The sequence below is a fragment of the Neopsephotus bourkii genome, unplaced genomic scaffold (assembly GCF_033783945.1).
Source record: "Neopsephotus bourkii isolate Nb327-2 ecotype Australia unplaced genomic scaffold, CSIRO-AGI_Nbou_v1 NB_196, whole genome shotgun sequence".
NCBI classification, from domain to species: domain Eukaryota; kingdom Metazoa; phylum Chordata; class Aves; order Psittaciformes; family Psittacidae; genus Neopsephotus; species Neopsephotus bourkii.
The window spans coordinates 12,610,608-12,629,867 of NW_026900709.1; the positions used below are offsets into that span (position 1 = coordinate 12,610,608).

A 19,260-nucleotide genomic window follows, 5' to 3' on the forward strand; every position below is an offset into this window, starting at 1 on the left:
CGGCCCCAGAGTGCAACGCCAGGAGCGCAGGGCTGGCTCGGTCTTGCGGTGGCCATGCGCAGTATTCTGTTCTTATGCACTCCCTCGCAAACGAACGGGAAAGCTCATGGAATCAGCTGAGTTGGAAACAACCTTTAAGATCATCAAGCCCAACTGTTACCACAGGGTAGCCAAGTCCACCGCTAAACCACGTCCCCAAATGCGACATATATATATACCTTTTAAATATTTCCAGGGCTGGTGATTCAAGCATTTTAGGCAGCCTGTTCCAATGCCTGACCACCTTTTCTGTGAATAAATTTTTCCTAATATCCAATATAAAGCTCTCCTGGTGCAGCTTGAGGCCATTATCTCTTGACCTAATCACTCGTTATTTGGGAAGAGTCTGACACCCACCTCACTACAACCACCTTTCAGGTAGTAGAGGGCAATAAGGTTTCCCCTGAGCCTCCTTTTCTTCAGAACCCCAGTTCCCTCAGCCGTTCCTCACCAGACTTGTGCTCAAGGCCCTTCACCAGCTGTGTTGCTCTTCTCTGGACCCACTTCACACCTCAGTGTCTGTCTTGTAGGGAGGGGCCCAGAATTAAACACATTATTGAAGTACAGCCCCACCAGTGCCGGCTAGAGAAGGAAGATAGAGCTTTACCATCAATAAAAAGAAAAGCCAGGTGCTGAACCACTTATTGCAGCTGCTGCTACAAGGATCATGGAGATTTCTGCTATTTTATTTTAAGGTCTGTTCTCTGGTGCACACTGTTACTCTGCAGCTATTATACACATGGACTTGCTGAACAAGCTGGTTTAGTGATCAAATACTTACCAAATAAGCAGATTGATAGCAAACCTTTCTGCTGTCAGCTGGCACATTGGCATATATGTAGTATGCGAACTCTGAGTTACCTTCAAGAAGTTTTTGTTGACCTATAGCAAAGAAAAAAAAAGTATTGCTTTCTACAGAAAATTAGTTGTTTTAAACTTAGAAATGTGAGTCATCGTTCTGTGGCTGCCATTATAAACTCCCAACTACATATAGTAGTTGTGAGGTGTAACAGAAGCTGTCCTATTTATGTTTTCCGGCAGCATGTAATGAGGGATCTTGTTGAGCCCTTAAAATAGTAACTCCAGACAAAATATGCGTTATTATTTAAGTCAGGTTTTATAAGAATTTATTGTGATTGAATTGTCCAAACGAAGTATAAATTTGTTCTTTCTTGAGGCTATGGCCTGCATGCTTTTTGTTTTAAGGTATAAAACAAGTTGGCGTATTCTACTATTAAAGTATTACAAGCAGCTTCTGTCAGAAATGACTGAATTACAGCCAGAATTGATTACTTTGTGTCTCTGCTTGTTTGTATGAAATACAGGGATACTGCCATTGCAGCCATACTGCTAGGATACCGGTGTACAGTTTCAGCACTTGCTACCACCAGGTATAGCTTTGCAGACCCTCAAGGGAACGGCTGCATCTGTTGAGCCAGAAATGGGGTTCAGCAGCATTTTGAAAAGCTCATTTGTACGCTATGGAGGTGTTCCCAGCAGCCTCCAAGGCAAGGACCCGAAGCCGTGCTCCTGGTGCCTTTGGTGGGGCGGCTGACACACCGTCCAGAGTCGCTCGCGGTGAGTCCGTGTGGCGGCTATCGGGGTCGACCGGGTACCGGCAACATTCCTGCCCGGCCGAGTGCAAGCAGCGCAGGAGGCAGGGCCACGGCTGGTACCGGTGGGCTCCACTCGCCTTCTCCATGGAGCCGTGCGGCGGCCGCTGAGAGCAGCCAGCTTCAGGGACCGGGCTGCGCCGGGCGGGGCAGGGCAGGGCAGGGTGCTCGTTGCCACAGTGCTACGCTAAGGCGGCGGCTGCTGCGGCGGCGCGGCGGGTGGGTGGCTCCTCCTCTTTCTCGCCGGCGGCAGCATGGCGGTCAAGGTGACTCTCCCCCGCCGTGGATTGTTCATAGGAGGAGACGGGTGAACCCTCTGCCTGCCCGCGCGGGGCGGCCGGAGGGAAGACGGGCTGCGGGAGGGGGCGGCCGCTGCTGTGGGAGCCCCGCGGGGGTCAGGGGAAGCTGCCGGCTGGGGCGGTGATGGCGGGGCGGCCGCTGGGAAGGGGCAGCGCAGCCCGGGCTGCCTTCCGCCTCCTGAGGTGAAGCGCTGGGGCGCGGGACGAGGGTGCTGCGGGAGCAGACAGCGGGCCGTTATTCGGGGGGCGCGGGCAGTAACGACTGGGCCCGCCGATGGTAACGGCTGGCGTCGTGCGGGACTGGGGCGACGCTTGGCTTCCAGTCAGCCCTTGGTCTGACAGCTGTCAGCGGTACTGGAGCCCCCGCAGTGAGCGCGAAGAGGTCATGTTTGAGGTTCACCCTGTCTGCTAGATAAGGGGGCTGGATTGCTGCACTTACTAGTGCGCAAGGTGGTTTTTATCTGTGCTCGGTCAGTAGCCCGGCCAGCGGAGCATTAACTTCCTTGTCCCCACAGGTGCAATTAACCAAAAGAGCCGATCCTGCTGAACTACGAAATATTTTTTTGAAGGTAAAAAGAGCTGTCTAATGTTTGATTGACAGACATTTAGGTTTTGCCCTTTCAGCATCATACACATGTAGTGCTTGTAGGATGCTTGAAAGTTCACTTTGCAGATATAGTGTATTGAAAGGGCCATCAGGTGTTGAGGGGAGACTGCTCCTGATACAAATCGTGATTAACCATTACCAAATGCTAATCGTAAATAATTTTCTGAAATATTTTCTAACTTCCTGTAAAGCAACAAATTATAATTAAGGACTCTTTTTTTTTTTTTTAATGCACTTTTGCAAGATTCTAAAAAATCTTTTTTACATGGTTGTATGTATTGGGTTTGGGTTTATATGCGTTCCTCTTACAAATGGACAGACAACTTGTGACAGTTTGAGAACTTAAAATTAATTTACGTATTTAATAATATTAATGCTTGCAGGGCCTTAGAATTAGCATACATAAATAGTAACATGAAGCTTTTTCCCCTCTCTTTAATAACAGTGAAGCACAGTCTGAAAGGCAAATCCAGTCAATCCTGAACTTTCATAATAAGGTTTGAATCAGACAGATGGGATAAGAGCAACTATGTTTTAGGTCCAAGAGCTGAGCCACTATTTTTTTCCAAAATTACTAAAATACGTTTCACCCCCCCCCCGCACTTTATGTTAGGTATTGCACAGTATGTTCAAGAAGCTTGAACATAGTGAAAAAGGAAAGAATATAAAATGAAGTATTAATATTATAAATAATAAAATCTGTTATTTAGTTTTTGACATGTATCTTTTGGTCCTACCATACTATTCAACAGTTTACACATATGATAAGTAGACAGAGACACCTTTTTGCCTGAGAGAGAGAAGTTATATCACAACCATAATTTTGGTGAATTTTTGCTTTTGCATACTGGATTACACTGGAAACATCACTGGAGTGCTAGAACTTGGAATGTTGGACTCAAACAAGGAAAGCCCAGCATTTAGCTTCTAGTAAAAAAAACTTAAGCTACAGGTACATTTATTGTTGACATGACATTTAGCTTTTGTAGATAAGGAGTACAGCAGAGTATGTTAGGAAAATAAGCAACATGAAAATATGTTTTTAAAAATACGTATTTTAAAATGTGTGGTTCTAGAACATCACAACTCTTTTCCAACTTGCATGATTGCAGAAAGTGAAACATGGTGTCAAAATACTCTATTCTTGAAAATGTGGGCTTTTTATGATTCTTGACTTCCAGTCAGTAGAAGTGCTTGCTTCTGGAAATAAGTAATTGTTTGCAGTCCTTGATTTTGGTCACACGAGAAAAAGTGGAGAGGAAAAACACTGGATCTTGAAATTGTCTCTGTGACAATGCATGTTTTATTGACCTAAAAAGCAGGCATTCTGGTTTTAAAACAGCTTTTTGGTCTTTTCCATGTCTATTTTGTAACCTTCAAAGAAACATGCAAATCAGGTTATGGATTGTTTTGTGCTCTGAGGAATGAAAAATAGGGAAGCTCTCCTGTTTCCTCTTGAGTGTCTGAGTTTTGCAGAAGACGAAAAGAATCAGCACAGATACCTCTGTAACAGAAGGAAGCTTTACATTTCTTTTGGATTATATTTGATTATAATTGAGTTTGAAATTGTGTCTTTTGTTTGATAGCAAGGAAACTTAGTTGCAAACTTTAAAAAATATCGGGAGAACCTGCTCTTTCCAAGACTTAAGTTGTAGCAAGTTTTGCTGAGAAATAGTGCTAGTGTTGCACACATCAGGGGTCAGATATGTTGTACTCTTTGCATAGCCTGCTGGCCTGTTCTGTGAGCTTCAGTTAAAGGTCATGCATTCCTTCCTAAATTTGGCTTCCCTTGGAAATGGGCTAAGGGAAGATGTGAACGCTAGGCCTCCTTGTCATCCGCCTTATTCGTAGAGAGTGTGTGAGTACCCCGTCCTTCCAGTTGAAGTTGTATCTCACTGGATGCTGGATTCTCTTAGAATTTCTGAATCTTGCTATATATTTCATTTTATTATTTAAACTGTTAGAATATTATCCTTGAATTGTGTTAAAGAGATGTGCAATTATTTCCATGTAATCCCGTAACTGTGAAATGCAGACATTGAAATTTCGTGTTTGTGCACCACCAAATTACCTCTCAGGTGTTTGCTAACCACTGACTTCAGTAATAACCATAAAAGAACAAAAGAGAAATTCACTTAAGGATAAAAGAGTTATGTAGAACAACAGTTATCAGATCCCTTCATTCTTTTTTCTTAGGTAAGACAGTCAACCCTTGGGGCACTTAGTTGAACTATTGGCTGACTGCCGAGTGCAAGTGGAACCTGTTGTTCCAGCAAGGTGGAGAAGAAACAAAAACAAATTACCAGTTTTAATACAGGAAGCTTCTGTCCCCCCGCCTTACTCACAGCTTATTAAAAAACAACCCAAAACCTATTAAGAGGCCTCATAGGTCTCTTGTTTTGGAACTTTTTTCTCCTCTGCCCAGATAAAATCCTTGGGATAGAAGCCCCTGTTACATTGGAAACTACCCAATTTTTCAAAGAAAACGTTGTTTCTGAAAGCATGGCAATACCTAGCACTGTATTATACAACTAGAATAAGGGGTTTATATGTTCATGTTATGTGATGATGTTTAAAAAAAAAGGATGCAAATTCATCAAATGCTTAAATGTGTAGTAAGAATTTTGTGTTATAAGGTAATAGAGTTCAAGACTGAGGAAAATACAGATATAATTCATTCATTCTGTTTTATATGCAAATCAATATATACTTTTCAGTTGCCTATTTTGTGCTAAAAGATTCTTGACTTAAGTTGTATGGTGAAAGGGTAACTTGAGGACAATTGTAAATACATATCAAGCTACTTTGTCAGGTCTTAATATATTGGCTCGCTGCCAAGCTCTTTCAAAATACCATGACCTTCACATATGGACCTCAATATATCTGTCAGTTAATTATTTTGTCTCAAAAATTTTCTAACAAGACTTCTTCCATACAGTTTTTTATAGTTAAAAAAATCACTTTTTGTAATAAACTCAGACAGATTGGTGTCTGAAGAAAAGATGTTTAGATTTTGAGTTTGCTAAGCACTCTACTTGAAGATATGCTCAGTTCTCTGCATGTCTGATGGTCCTTCGTACGTAAAACTTGCTTTGGGTTGCGTATCTTGAAGCAGAATTGTGCTTCATACTGCATTTTTTTAGTCACTTCCATATACAATTGAGAATCTTTCTAAGTTGGTTCAGTGAAGCCACAGGTTCATTATATTGTCATTTCAGCAGCAGTGCAGAGTTAAAGGATTCCTGTCCACTGCTTTGTGTTATTAATTGTTAATTTTATAAAATTAAAATTAAAAATCAAATTAAAACATTTGACTCAAGTCCTTTTTGTCTGTGTGTGTGAATGTTTACTTTAAAAATGTCAAAACTTAGTTTTAGTATAAAAAATAATCTGGAAATTTATTTCTCACAAAAAAGACAAAAGAAATAATATGTATTTTCCAAACTAATTATGATAAAGACCAGGAACAATTATTCAGAAGATACCTGCCACTAGAAATTGTAAGAAAATGTGCTGTATTATGACAATGTCCCTGCAGATGGAAAGCTACACTGTAGCTGCAATATTTATAAATTTATGCAATAGTTCCTGAAAACCTGTAATTGTCTTCTTTATTAGAAGATATTGGTCATTATGTGAGCACATCTTTGAGGATAATCTGATTGTTGGTGGTATGAAACTAATATAGTAATTATATTAATATTTATGAAACTAATACTATTAGTTATTACTATTAGTTGCATTACTATTATGCAACTAATATAGTGATATAGCCCTTTCATTTCAGACCAGTTATGTGCAGAAAATTGTGCATAAATTTAAGCGATATTCAATAAAGATACTAGTTTGGTAATCACTGCTGATTAGCATCTAAATAGATTAATTTGTGTGTGTTTTTATTTTTACCGTAGTATGCCAGTGTTGAGCAAGATGGTGAACATTACATGACCCCAGAAGATTTTGTGCAAAAATACCTAGGACTTCATACAGATCCTCGTTACAATCCTAAAACGGTGCATCTGTTGGCTGGAGTGGCAGATCAAACTAAGGATGGGTGAGAATTTTGCTTTCCATTATAAGCTTGTAATGCACTGGTAAATGTGAAAGAGTTTGATAATTTCATCTTCTATAATAGAATATAGATTTTATTACACTTTAAGTTAATTTAGGTAGTAAGTTTTTTGTCAAGTACAGTAGACTATAAATTTGAGGAAATTGGGAAAAAAATACAGTGCTTAATGTGCGTTTTTTCAATTAGAATTTGTTTTAATGGAGTTCTAACAATCACTACAAATGCCAAGGAAATTGAACTCCAAATAAGTCTAATGTAGTATGATTGCCTTGAAAGTTCTTTTCTGTATACTCATGTCCATGATTAGATACTATGTAGAGTCTTTAGTAGCTGTAATTAAGCATGAAAATACAGAAAAGCTTTCTTATTTCTGTATTCAAATGAAACCACTGAAGTCTTTATTAAAGTGCTGGCTGTTAGGAAAAGAGAGACACTAATGACTCTATGAAGGAAGAAGGCATTTGTCTAATCAAAAGAAGGTCATACCAGATAAAGTTTTCCCAGCTCTGCTTGCAGATGATATTACTTGCTAGTAGACAGTTCTCTGAAACTACTTTACAGAATGTCTGCTCCTCTGAGGTAGCACCCTCTTTCAAAGAGCCTTTTCTCTTGATCTATGTAGTCTTCTACTTTTGGCCTCAGACTGTAGTAGGAAAATAGACATTGTTGAGGTGAGGTTAGGATGGATGAGAGAACAGGTCAAGAACAGAGAAGGGAGTGGTTATTTGGTAGAGGGGAGAGAGAAAGCTGATGTTAAAATAGTATACCTTTGTAAATACATAGGTGTGACTTGTTTTAAATTGAAAGCCCCTCAACAACCATGGATCTGTGGGCCTAAATCTGACCTTTGACATCACTTAAATGTTTTTTGTTTACCTGTATTCTGCTTTAGAATATTCTAGTAGTTGGCATAGTATCCTGAGAAGCTTGTGCTTTACAAATTAAATTGTATATACTGCATACATTTTACACTTAATGACGAATATAGGATCTCCTGTTTTATGTAATGTTACATATTATTTTTTTATAAAAATGCAGCATTTTCATAGTACATTTCATATATACAACCTTGTCTTTGTTTGCAATACATGGCTGCAGTTTGTTGTGTTGTTATGGATTGAAAAGGCTATTTTGTATATATCTATTGAAATAATAGTCTAATTGATTACTAGTAAACCAGCATGCTTATGTTGAAATATGCTGGTTGTCTTTTATGGTGTACATTTCTTCAGAAAATGTCTTTTACAGTAAGAAATCAATGATTTGTTTTATTGCAACAGAACCTTACATTGAGGCATCACTGTTTCATTGCTTTCCCTGTGAATATAAGTTTGTTTGTTTTTGTTTTTTTCTTATATTTAAATCTGGGTAATATTTGAAGTGACATAATCAAACATGGGTAAGTGTGCTTTATCTAATTCTGAATTTGAACAGTGGGAATGGGAATTATTACCATATGGTCCGCAGTGCAAAATGTTTGTCTGTTTGAATACTTGTCTGAAACTTATTTTCCTGTATTTATCCCTAACCTGTATTTCATGTGAAGAATTTGTTATACCCCCATCATCATCATTGATTTATTTATTTGCTTTTACATTTGCATTCTTCCTTTTGTAGTGAGTTGTGATATATCAAAATCCAGACTCTAATTATGTCATCTGCACAGAGTTTAATCTGTAGCATGAATTATTATTGTAATCTTCAACTGAATTCCGTAATGCATTACGTCTTTCCAAGGACTTAAAGTTACTTTATGAAGTCCAAGGAAGTACCAGTATTCCTATTCCGTACATACATTTGTAAATTAAATGACAGCCCAACATCACACAGCAAGTCATTGAGAAGCCATGGGTTCTATTACAGAATTTCATTCCCGCATCTGCTATCATATTCTCTTAGCCTTGCTTGCCCTTCAAATAAATACTCAAAGTGCTCCTGGTAACTTTTCTTTGTTTTGTTTTGTTTTGTTTTTTAATTTATTTTATTTCATTTATGTTTAAGTTTGGTACTTTAGAAAACCAAAAAAAAAATATTTTGGAGCTGTCTGTCTGTAGGCATTTGTTTAAAAAAATGTTTGATTTTCTCTCTTACTTTTTTTTTTTTCTGGTGGTAACTTGATCCTTATGTGACTGTTCCAGAGTACTATTGCCTTTTCCTATTACAACAGTACAAGACCGGTTTATCTTAACGGAACTCTGTAAGGTAGTTCTTAAAACAGGTGACTCTTCACTTTCAAGTGTTTGTTCCTCATTGTTACAAAAGCATCTTCTGAAGACTTAATGTGATAAGCTCTAAACTAGAATTTGACCTAAACTGCTTTGTCTGCTGTCTGCTGCAACAGGGTTTCACTGATGCTGTAAGCATTCCCATGTCTTCAGACTGCAGGCACTAGTTTTGAAATTAAGATAAATATCCTCTCCAAATAATGTACTTGCATATGTGTGCCAAACTCAGCTTCCCGATTACATAGGTTAATTTACATTAGTAGGTATTGCAGTTCTAAAATCAAAGATTTTCTTCTTTCAAGCCTTCAAAATTTCATAGTAGTCATTCAAAAATCTTTATTTTAATTGCTTGTTTCTTGGTACTTTTTTTTTTTTTAGTTTTTAATTTTATTTTTATCAGCTTATTGTACTTAACAGTTGGAAATGTGGTCTAAGCTAAGTCCTGAAGAAAGACTTGATGTTTCATATACTGGAAGAGTCACAATAGAGCTATACTTAATGTCTGAAAGTTGTGTGGGGAAAAAAGAATACAGAGTTGTAGTAGGAAAAAAAGAAAGATATAGAAGAATTGTAAACACATGGCTTGCTTTGTGTGCTTTTGAAAGGTAATGGTACAGAAGAAGTAAGAGAAAAGGAAATTTAAAAAAATGTTACTGATAAAATGCAAGGTGAGTGATTTGATATTGTTATGGACTCTGTAATGCAGCGGGTTCACTGAATGATACTTGAGTAGCAATTGGGTGGGAAGTTCTATCATTCTGTTTAATCTAGCTCCTGTTATTTCCATCCTAATGGATAATGGAGGATCACAGGGGATATCCCTGCTCTTAGGCATTGCAAGTTGAATACATGGAAAGGAAATTGAATGTGTCTTGTCTCCTTTTGCTGTAGGCACTGTTAAAGTGAGTCCTCTGAAGACGGCTTCTTTCAGGTTCAGGCTTCTACGAATGCATTCTGCAGAGATCGTCACTTGATTCTGTCAGTTATAAAGCTTCTTCCTTAGGAATTAATTTGTATGTCAGGTTTTCGCTTGTATGTGAGGTATATTTTGAAATGATAGTATTTCCAATTATTTTAAAAGGATATTCTGTTTCTTTGATACTAAACCCTTATTTATCATGATCATCCTTTGGATGAAATTGACTTTACATCTGAAGAACTATTTTCACTTCTCTGTTTTTTTGTGGCTAAAGTGTGACAAATTAGTATCATAATTCTGTATTTGCCATATCTTAATTCCTTTGAAAATCACTACATTTTTTCCTGTATTTTCTGCATAATGCTTATATGCAAGAATGTTGACATATATAACCTCATTTAGAGTATCTCAATTCTGCTTTATGTGTACTCTGACAGAGAAACACTAGGTAAACTAATGGATAGTGTGGTTTGATTTTTCATTTCTCTCACTTCCCCTCCTCTCCCGTAGGTGACAGAATTTGTACTTTGCTCTTTAGCAGTAAGCAGTGTATGTGTGAAGTAGTCACTATGAGCTAATGATCTTCTATGAAGAGTACTAAATTCAGATCAATTAGGTACATTTTCTAGGAAAACATATAATATACAATGATACTCTACGTTTTAACAGTATCTAATAAAATAATAATTTCTTTGTTTAGTTTGTAAAATGAAATTGTAATTTTCATTCCCATTGATAATTTATTTGATGCTAAAATAGATATCCCACCATTTATTTCTGTAAACTGAGCTAAGGGAGTTGTAACTGGATGGAATATTCTAAGTCATCAAGCTAAGTCCCCGATTTTTACAAGGGTGAACACACACATTGGTTCCAATAAACCAAGTTTGGTGTTAAAACCTGAGGCTTTTGCTTGCAGTATTCTGGACAGGACACAGTATATGCCTGCTCTGAATATCTTTATGGATATGTAAAGTTGTTAATGTGTCAACATTATCCTTCTCCTGGCTTAGGGCTTATCTTTCTTCTGCTACTCTTACATACAGCATTAGGATCCCTTCTAACTTCCTTGCAGTCTATGGAGGACTAGGGATTCCTTAAAATGTTTTTTTTTCTATTTAGTCAGAATGAGTTCCTCTAGAAAAGTTAGTAATGATTATCCTAATAAGTTACCTGTGCATACGTTCAAGTCCGACTTTGTATGTGTTAGAACACAAAGCAGCATTCCAGAGACATTGTGGGAACCTTACCTGGAGATGCTGCTGCTTCCTTATCTGCACAGAAACAGCTTTCCTAGTGCATCCCGAGTTGCATTGTTCTGTATGGTGACTGCCGTGCATACACAGCTCAGAATCTTGAGATCTGCTGTTACACTCAAATCCTTCCCTGCCTTGGTCATGTCTAACTGTTCCTATGTCCAAATGTTTTTATAATTTCTTTCTTTCTTGGCCTCAACTACATGGCATTATGGTTCATTTTATATTTGAAGTGTTATATTTTTTCTATATGCATAGTAAGGTATCACTTCTTCTGAACCTGTTTTTTATTTATATGCTGTTTTAAGAAAACACATATATTGTGTAGTATATTTCTATACTTACATTAAACTATGTTTTCTTTCTTAGCAGAAATAGATATATAAATTAAGATAATGACAGCCCTGTAAACTTCATGGTGGGGTTTTTACATCTTAATTTTTAAGTGCTGTCTGCTTACGTTTATAATTACAAGCTAATACTTTGTAGGTATTTACTCAGAATTGCTTATATTTTGTATATTTTGTAGAGTCTTAACATTTTTATGTTAGAATTTTATTTTAATAATTGGATCATATAGTTTTCTAGAGCATCAGACACAAAATATCATTGGTATTGTGAATAATTTTTAAAAATCTTTTTAACTTCTGTATTTTCCTTCATAGGTTGATTTCCTTTCAAGAATTTTTGGCATTTGAATCTGTTTTGTGTACTCCAGATGCAATATTCATTGTTGCTTTTCAGTTGTTTGACAAGTCTGGCAATGGAGAAATAACATTTGGTAAGAATAAAGAAAAACATTTTTAAAAAGTGATAATAATAATATAAATCTTAATAGTGGTTCATGACCAGTGGTCATAGAAATGCATACTGTGCTGTACTGTACTAGTTGGCTAAAGAGTTCTCAAGATTAAAACTTTTTTTTTTCTTTCAAGTGATACAAGCCCAAGAAATACACGGAAACAAAATCTGTTTTGCTCTGTCTTCCTGAATCGAGATTTTTCATGTTTCTGAAATAGTTATAACAATGCTGTTTTGTTTAATGTCTTTCTAAGTAAATTTGTAGACTTTGAGCGCCTTCAGTGCTGAGGGATTTTAAAAATATGAACTGGACCTCCATTCTTCTTTGAAGAATTATCATTAGATACAGTACGAGCACTATATAGGAGAGTTTAGAATCTCTAGTTTAGTATTTCTTTTCTTGAGGAGTAAATCTTTAATGTTATGAGCATTAACTTCCAACTAGATCATGTATTTGAAGAATTAGGAGGAAAATACGGCCTTTAAGTTTTGTTACCTTTTTTTTTCTTTCCTTAATCACATAAATTAGTAATTGGACAAAATTCTTTAGGCTAACTATACTGCTCTGTGATGTTGCTAAATAACTGTTACTGACATTGCAGTCCTAGGAGGACTAGGTTTTATTTTTAAAACTTCATATATTTATGAAAATTAGAAAAGCCAATGCTACGAATTTTAATAAAGTGGAATGAGACTTACATGTTATTTCTATCCAAAAGAGTAAAGTTCTCAATAGAGAAAAGACAAAATGTGCTTGGATTTGTAACCAGTAGCCGTTTGTACTATTTCATTCTTATGAAAATTGTTGCAACTTGTTGGGAATAAAAAAAATAAAGGAAGCAAGGGTCTTTTTATGGAAACAAATTGCTTGACTTCTGATGTTTGTTAAATTACATCATTAACTGAAGGATCAAATACTGAGCAGTTTGAATACACCTCATCTTGAAAAGAAACTCAGAACTTAAGAAAAGTTGAAGTCAGTAAATGCAGTCATTAGGAAGTAGACAAACTATTACAATCATTATGACCATGTTAATGATGGTGTATTTAATAGTGTCACAAAATGATGATATAGACTTTGTAGCTGTCATGAAAGTACTTGAAATAGCTGGTTCTGTAAATGAACAAAAAGTAATTTCAGATTGTATTGGGATTCCTCAATCAGACTGAGGACTGTTACTTTTTATGAGCACACCATTATATTAAAGGCTAAAAGTACAACACAAACAAGAGAAATTGTAAACCAGAAAATTCCATAATGTTTTTCAATATCTTCTTCACTGATTTTTGTTTGTTTCGTTTTTTTTTTAATAAGGCTGATAAGTCTTGAGTAGGAAACTGTGAGAGGAACTTAAAATTCACTATTGGTTTCCTGAGTTTACAAGATTATATTGCAGTTATTATTTTATTTAATAGTATGTTATAATATATCAGTGGTACTTATTTTTGTGCTACAGTTCTCATGTTTAGTGCTGCTTTTTTATTATTGTTAGTAACATGGCCTACTTATTTTTACTTCATAGGCATATCATACAAATTAATGCATTTGGGAAAAATGTGAATGATAATATATGGCATGTTCAGAATTTGGTAACTCTGCAACCAATTGCTAAGTTGGTGTTGTCGCCTACAGAGGCTGTTTTGTGAGTCCTGCACTCTTTCATACCACATCAACAGAGAAGCACAGAGTTTAGTTTCATGTGAAAATGAGAATATATAAAACTAGGTCTTAAAAGTTTTAATAAATGATTAGAAATACACTGAAGTCAGTTTAGCCAATTGGTGTAAGAATTGCTGTCAGACAAGTCATCTCTCTGAGTATGCAGTGTATCCAGTCTGCAGATAAACCATGTTGGTTATGAGAGCAAACATGAGTCAAGATGTTCTAGCTCAGATACAATGCTATGTGGATGTGATTCCATTGGTTCTAAAGCTAACTCAAGCCAGTAAGTCTTGGCAGAAGTGACATGGTTTAACTGAGGTTTTTCTGCACTGTGCATCTGGAGCAGGGGGTGAAGTGCTGGAGAGTGGAATCAACTTGGGTCTGTTAGGCCAGTATCTTGAACCCAGCTCTGGCCTTGCTGGGTGTGAGATAACATCTCAAAATCATTTGGGTATGACTGTGTGGCATTTTCAAAAGATATCCTGATCTACTAAGATTTCAGTTATCCAGTGAAAGTTAAGTATATTTCTTGATTTTTAGAACTGTCTCTGTATTTGAAACCAAGATGCTCAGTTGGATTCAAATCTCCTTTTTAAGATTTATTTACTGACATGGACTCAGACCATACTTGAGCAGTTCATCTTCTTGCAGTCCTCTTGAACCTCAGACTGCCAGTTGTCTCTTCAAAAGTTTAGCTTCTAACTCTCCAATGAGTACTAAATTGTATTATAAAGAACTTCCAAGTTGAAAAATGGAAGAAGACAAAAAGTTTATGATTCTTTAGAAAATATTTAGTAGAAATACTTGTCAGCTATGCTATGCTAATCAGTGTCTGTGCCATATGATATATTAATTGGAATCTTTGAAACAGGAAGCCTTCTGTCACATTAATGTCACCTACTTTCTCACTGCTTTGGGACATTTTTCCGGGAGTTTTGGACATCCAGAAATCCTATATGAATGACTGCCATAAATGTGCAGATAGTATGCTGTGATATTAATGCAGTAGGTCCATTGCAAAAACATGAAATTGGAACTACTTTGTATGAGTAAACCGTACAGCATGCTCAGCACTCTTTTTCAACTGCACTAGACTTGGTATCAGTGAATAATTGGTGAATAAAAAGTAATAAAATGACAATTTTAATAACCCACTGATAAAAGTGACAATGTAGTTTAAATGACTGTTAAGTCATGGAGAAATAGGAAAAAAAGTATTTGTTTTCCTGATCAAATGCTTGTACTACTTCATAAATTATTCCTAGGTGAATATTTTATGGGAAATATATTGCTGATGACCCCTTAAAATATTCTTTAACCATAAAATATTTAAATGCTAAAGCTGATAAAGAAAGGTGGGGTGTTTTTTTTGTTGTTTGTTTGTTTGATTTGTTTGTTTCATTTTTCATGAATTGTCTTTCTTGTTATGGGTTGCTGTCTATTAGCCAGAGAAGACTGATAAGTGGTTTGCTTTTTTGATCTTTGGATGTAACTGACTAAATTACCTAGCATGAATGAGATATTTAAAAACCGTCGATAAAATTAGTGCTAGGGTATTAAGAAGACTTCTTTTTATTGCTGTGCTTGCAACCTGAAGTCAGGTTAAAGCAAACATGAATATTAAATGTGCTCAAGCTATTTCGTGTGCTTCAGTGTGGAAGCAGATAGTCCTTATTGTGGCTAAAGGTGAAGTGTGCGTGACTATCACTGAAACTTCTCTCAAAAATAGGGTGTGTAACTGGAAGTAAAAGGATTCTTTGTAATTTATCCCTTTGGCAAGCCATGCAGTGATCTGGACTGTATCACTTTTAATTGGAATGTACAATTTCAAGGCTTTTTCCAGCTGTTCGTCTTTGTAGAGTCACCAGAAAGAAAGCCATTCTCTGATAAACTGGGGAATTTAAGAGACACTTTTTTAGTTAAATACCCATGCTGGTATGGTTAGAAAGATAAAGCTAAAATAACGAGACTTAGAAACCAATTTTACTGCCTTCATGTTCAGGAGTCTTCTGTATTCAGGGTTTTTTATATCATTTTTATATAACTTTGGATGATATTTATGGAACTGAACATAAGGTTTTTAAAAAATCCTGCAGCTCAAAATCTCATTAAAAATATTTTGCAGAGTAGAATGGTCTCTTTTTTTAAAGGTACTGGGGGAGTAAGGAAATTGAATGCCTGATAATGCAACTAATGTGAAAATTACTATGATATTGGTGAACTGAAATAATAAACATCAGTGTAATAATTTCAGAAACTGAGAATACAGCAGTACTGAAATCTTGTCCAACTATTTTCTTCAACAAATTTTAATCTATGAGAAAAAGTTCAGATTTCCCTTAATCAGGACATAGAGTTTGAGAACACTGGAAGAAGGTGAGCAAGAACAAGAGAAAGGAGTTGAACATATGTTGTTACAGTTCTTTGCTGTTGAGCATTATTTTCAGGAAACACAGATCACTCCTAGTACTCACTTCCACCATTTCTGAAAGAGCAACTGGATTAAAAATGCTAGGATTTTTATTTAATCTTAAGAGGTCTGTTTTATAAGATATTATTTGCAACTGTAAATGCTGGAAGCCTTTGAACATGTAAGCAGAAAACCCCTCATAACCATACGGCTATGGACTTGAGGATATAAGAAAAACACCATGTTTTGATCAAGTGTGTTGTAGACGAGAACTGCTATTTTTCTTGGCTTCCTGGGAGCCATATGTTAGTTTCCTGTTTTCAAAACGTCTTTTGCTTAACACATGTAGATAATGTATGAAACATCACTGTATGTTATGACTTTCTTTCATCCTCATGTTTTTGTTGGGTTGGTTTGTTTGTTTCTGTTTGTTTATTTCCCGTTGTATGATGCTTTCAGGTTTAAAGCACAGTTTTAAACACTTGTGAGCAGTGCAGTATGGGAGCCCTTATTTTTTTTTTGTAATAAAGTTCAAAACTACTTCAGCAAGAGGCAACAGAAAAGGGGAACTCCACATTAAAATTATATATAGTGACAATCTGTTGTTATGGCTGTCACTAATATTAACCTTAAACAGAATCACTAATCCTTTTAAAATAAGGGTAGGAATACAATGTAACTCTTTCTAGTTCAGCTTTCTCACTTTTCCCTGCCATTTGTCATTTTGCTCTTTGTCAAAGTAATTATTTTGCATTTGGATCACTCTTCATATACTTTTGCAGCAGGTGCTATAAGTAAAGTCTTTTTGCTTTTAATGGTAATTCTTAATTTTATGCTTGAAAGGGAAAATATGTAAAATTTGCCGTTAGCAGAAATAAAGTAGCAACATAGGCTATATTAAAATGCATTATGTACATTAAGACTGAAATATGTACAAATGGGAGTGCAAATGACTCAGTAGACAGTTTTTAAGAAAAACCCACAAATTATTAAACAACAAATGGTAGCATACTTAGGCTACTACTTGAAACTATCACATTTATATTTCTGTGTCTCTAAGAAGCATGCCTGATGGTCATTATTGGTGAGAGGGAATAGTAAACTCTGTTAACAGGTTGGTGGCTGAATTGCTTGAGGTTTTCACTCCTCTTCTTGGGGAGCTGATTAGTCAAAACAAGTAATAGCCACCTCAAGGTTCATTTGGGCTACCAAGCTCATCCCCACCAGGGTCCCTCAGCAAGACATCTTAGTGTTTATAATGTAGTATTCTGCTGCCTTCTTTGAAATTATTTCCTAAAAATTTAGTTCCCTTATCGTTTTCCTGAGCCTGATAGGTAACAGTGTTTGGAAGTTGAGACAGTGATGGGTATGCTGCCTGCAGATAGCTGCTCCAGGCGTCTATAATTTGTTTAAAATGATTGGGTGGGGAAATTCTGAAGTAATCTTGAGAGAATGTGTGTCGCCTTGGAGGTAGTGTTCTAGTGCACTAGAGTAGCAGGTTTATTGTTCCTGGGGCTGATGGTAAGCTGAGTATATCATCAGGCTACTGACTTGTATGCCTATCTGAGAAGAAAATGCATTGCTATAAGCCTGGAAAGAAAGTTATCAGCTCAGTAGGAAAGAATTCCACTGCAGAAAGGTGAGCAAAGAGTAGGAAAAGACATTAGTAAATGAGCAACATGTATTGACAGGGACAATAAATGCATTCTGTAGAATGTCAGACTAAAATGAAAGGCTTTAAAAATAATTTGCTGTTTGCCTCCTGCAGAATAGCTCTGTTGGAAATTTGAAGTACTTTGTAGTTTATCTTAATTTGGAAGCATTACTGGGTTTTGACTGAGGGAGATAAAAAAAGGAAAAAAATCCCCAGCACCCCAGCATCTGTACCTGAATGTTACCTGTTTTCTTTGTTGTCAGTGCTTTGCTTCTGCTGTGAGAAAAATAAATTAAAAATAAGATATTTGATCATAATTCTGAGTGGTGGAAGTGCGGGTGATAACCACATTATGTATAATTTCTGAAATGTGACTGTCAGTTTCCTGCTTCTCATCACATGAGCTGTTGTGGAGATGGCTATTTCCTTTATTGTAAGAGAATAGCCAACAAAATTGGATTAAAAAGGTATTCTTGATATATTGTGAAGAAAGCATTGCGGCTCTTGGGTAGAAGTAATAAATTTTAGAGTTTATCTAGCAATGTTTTAGAATCCTGGATGGCTTTGGAAAATTGTATTTAGAGTTTCAATGGTTTTAACTGTGTCAGTTATTCACAACAGGTTCATGCTTTTGCTCCTGTACCCCAAATGCTTCATAAACAAAGCCAACATGGAATTAATTATTATATACAACAGCATATCCTTAAACTCAGACTACTCTAAAACATGCAGTATACATTACTGATTGTAGTTGCCCTTGGAAGAAAAAGAGATAAGGCACCTCAATTTTAGAGAAGCAACAGGCTAATTTGGATACCATTAAAGGTGGTAAGTCACTACCAGAATTTTTCAAGTTTCAATACACTCAACTATTAAATATAAATTTATGAATTCATTTCCCAGTGTTATGTGCTGAAGAATATTCATGTGTGATGTGTTCATGACTAATTGTAATAGCTTTTAGGAAGAAAAATATTAACAGCATAATAAACCAGTTCTCGGATGTTAAAGTAGTATACATTTAAATGCTTGAATGAGAGTTATGAAAAGATGAGGGCTTAAGTCTTATTAAAAATCATTAAAGTGTCTGTCTATATGAGCAGGTATGAATATCTTCTTATGAGAAAAAAGACAACCTTTCTTTAAGGTTTAAAGAAGCAATTATTGGAAACAATTGAAAAGTACAGTTTAAATTTTCTGGCTGCTTCAGCATGTTCTTTACTAAGTTTTCATAAGGAGAACTCTGTATTAAGAGTCAGTTTTATAGATGTGTAAGTAGTCACTAGTTGGCACTGTTTCTACCTTAATAGCCAAGCCAATAGATACAATTAAACAGACCTGTTTTCTTTTGCCTTCACAGTTTAGTGCCGTTTTGCTAGCTCAGTAGTGAGCTGCTCTGTGTGTGTGTTTGTAGTACGTGAAGGCTCTGGGTAGCTTCTTCAGAAGCTGCAGTGAGTCAGTGGTAGGTGGGGAGTCTTAAATTTACATCTCCTGGTTCCTTGATCTCTAGCAGTGATGAATAAGTCTACTATAGGCAAAACTTTCAAAGGAAGTATGGCAAAATAAAATATTTTAGTACTATGCATTGGGTGCTTTATCTCTCACTTCCTTAACCCTTACCTTACATATTAATACTGGTGAATAGATACAGTTAAAAGTAGCAGGGTAGTTTCTTAAGTTTCTTGTTTGTCCGAACAACTTC

The 19,260-nt window shown here is 36.3% G+C and overlaps 1 protein-coding gene across 3 annotated transcripts in view; it reads left to right on the plus strand.

Annotated features, from left to right (window-relative positions):
• Positions 1-1,817: 1,817 nt before the first annotated feature.
• SLC25A12 (solute carrier family 25 member 12) overlaps positions 1,818-19,260 on the plus strand; it is a 49,214-nt gene continuing 31,771 nt past the window's right edge. The window contains exons 1-4 of one of the 3 annotated variants that reach the window (XM_061342492.1): positions 1,818-1,918; positions 2,467-2,520; positions 6,470-6,612; positions 11,696-11,811. In XM_061342492.1, the coding sequence (XP_061198476.1) occupies positions 1,907-1,918; positions 2,467-2,520; positions 6,470-6,612; positions 11,696-11,811 (325 nt within the window). In that variant the 5' untranslated portion in view covers positions 1,818-1,906. Of the gene's footprint in view, positions 1,919-2,110; positions 2,135-2,466; positions 2,521-6,469; positions 6,613-9,746; positions 9,897-11,695; positions 11,812-19,260 lie in introns of those variants that run through there. The other 2 variants (XM_061342509.1, XM_061342501.1) reach the window with 2 other exon arrangements.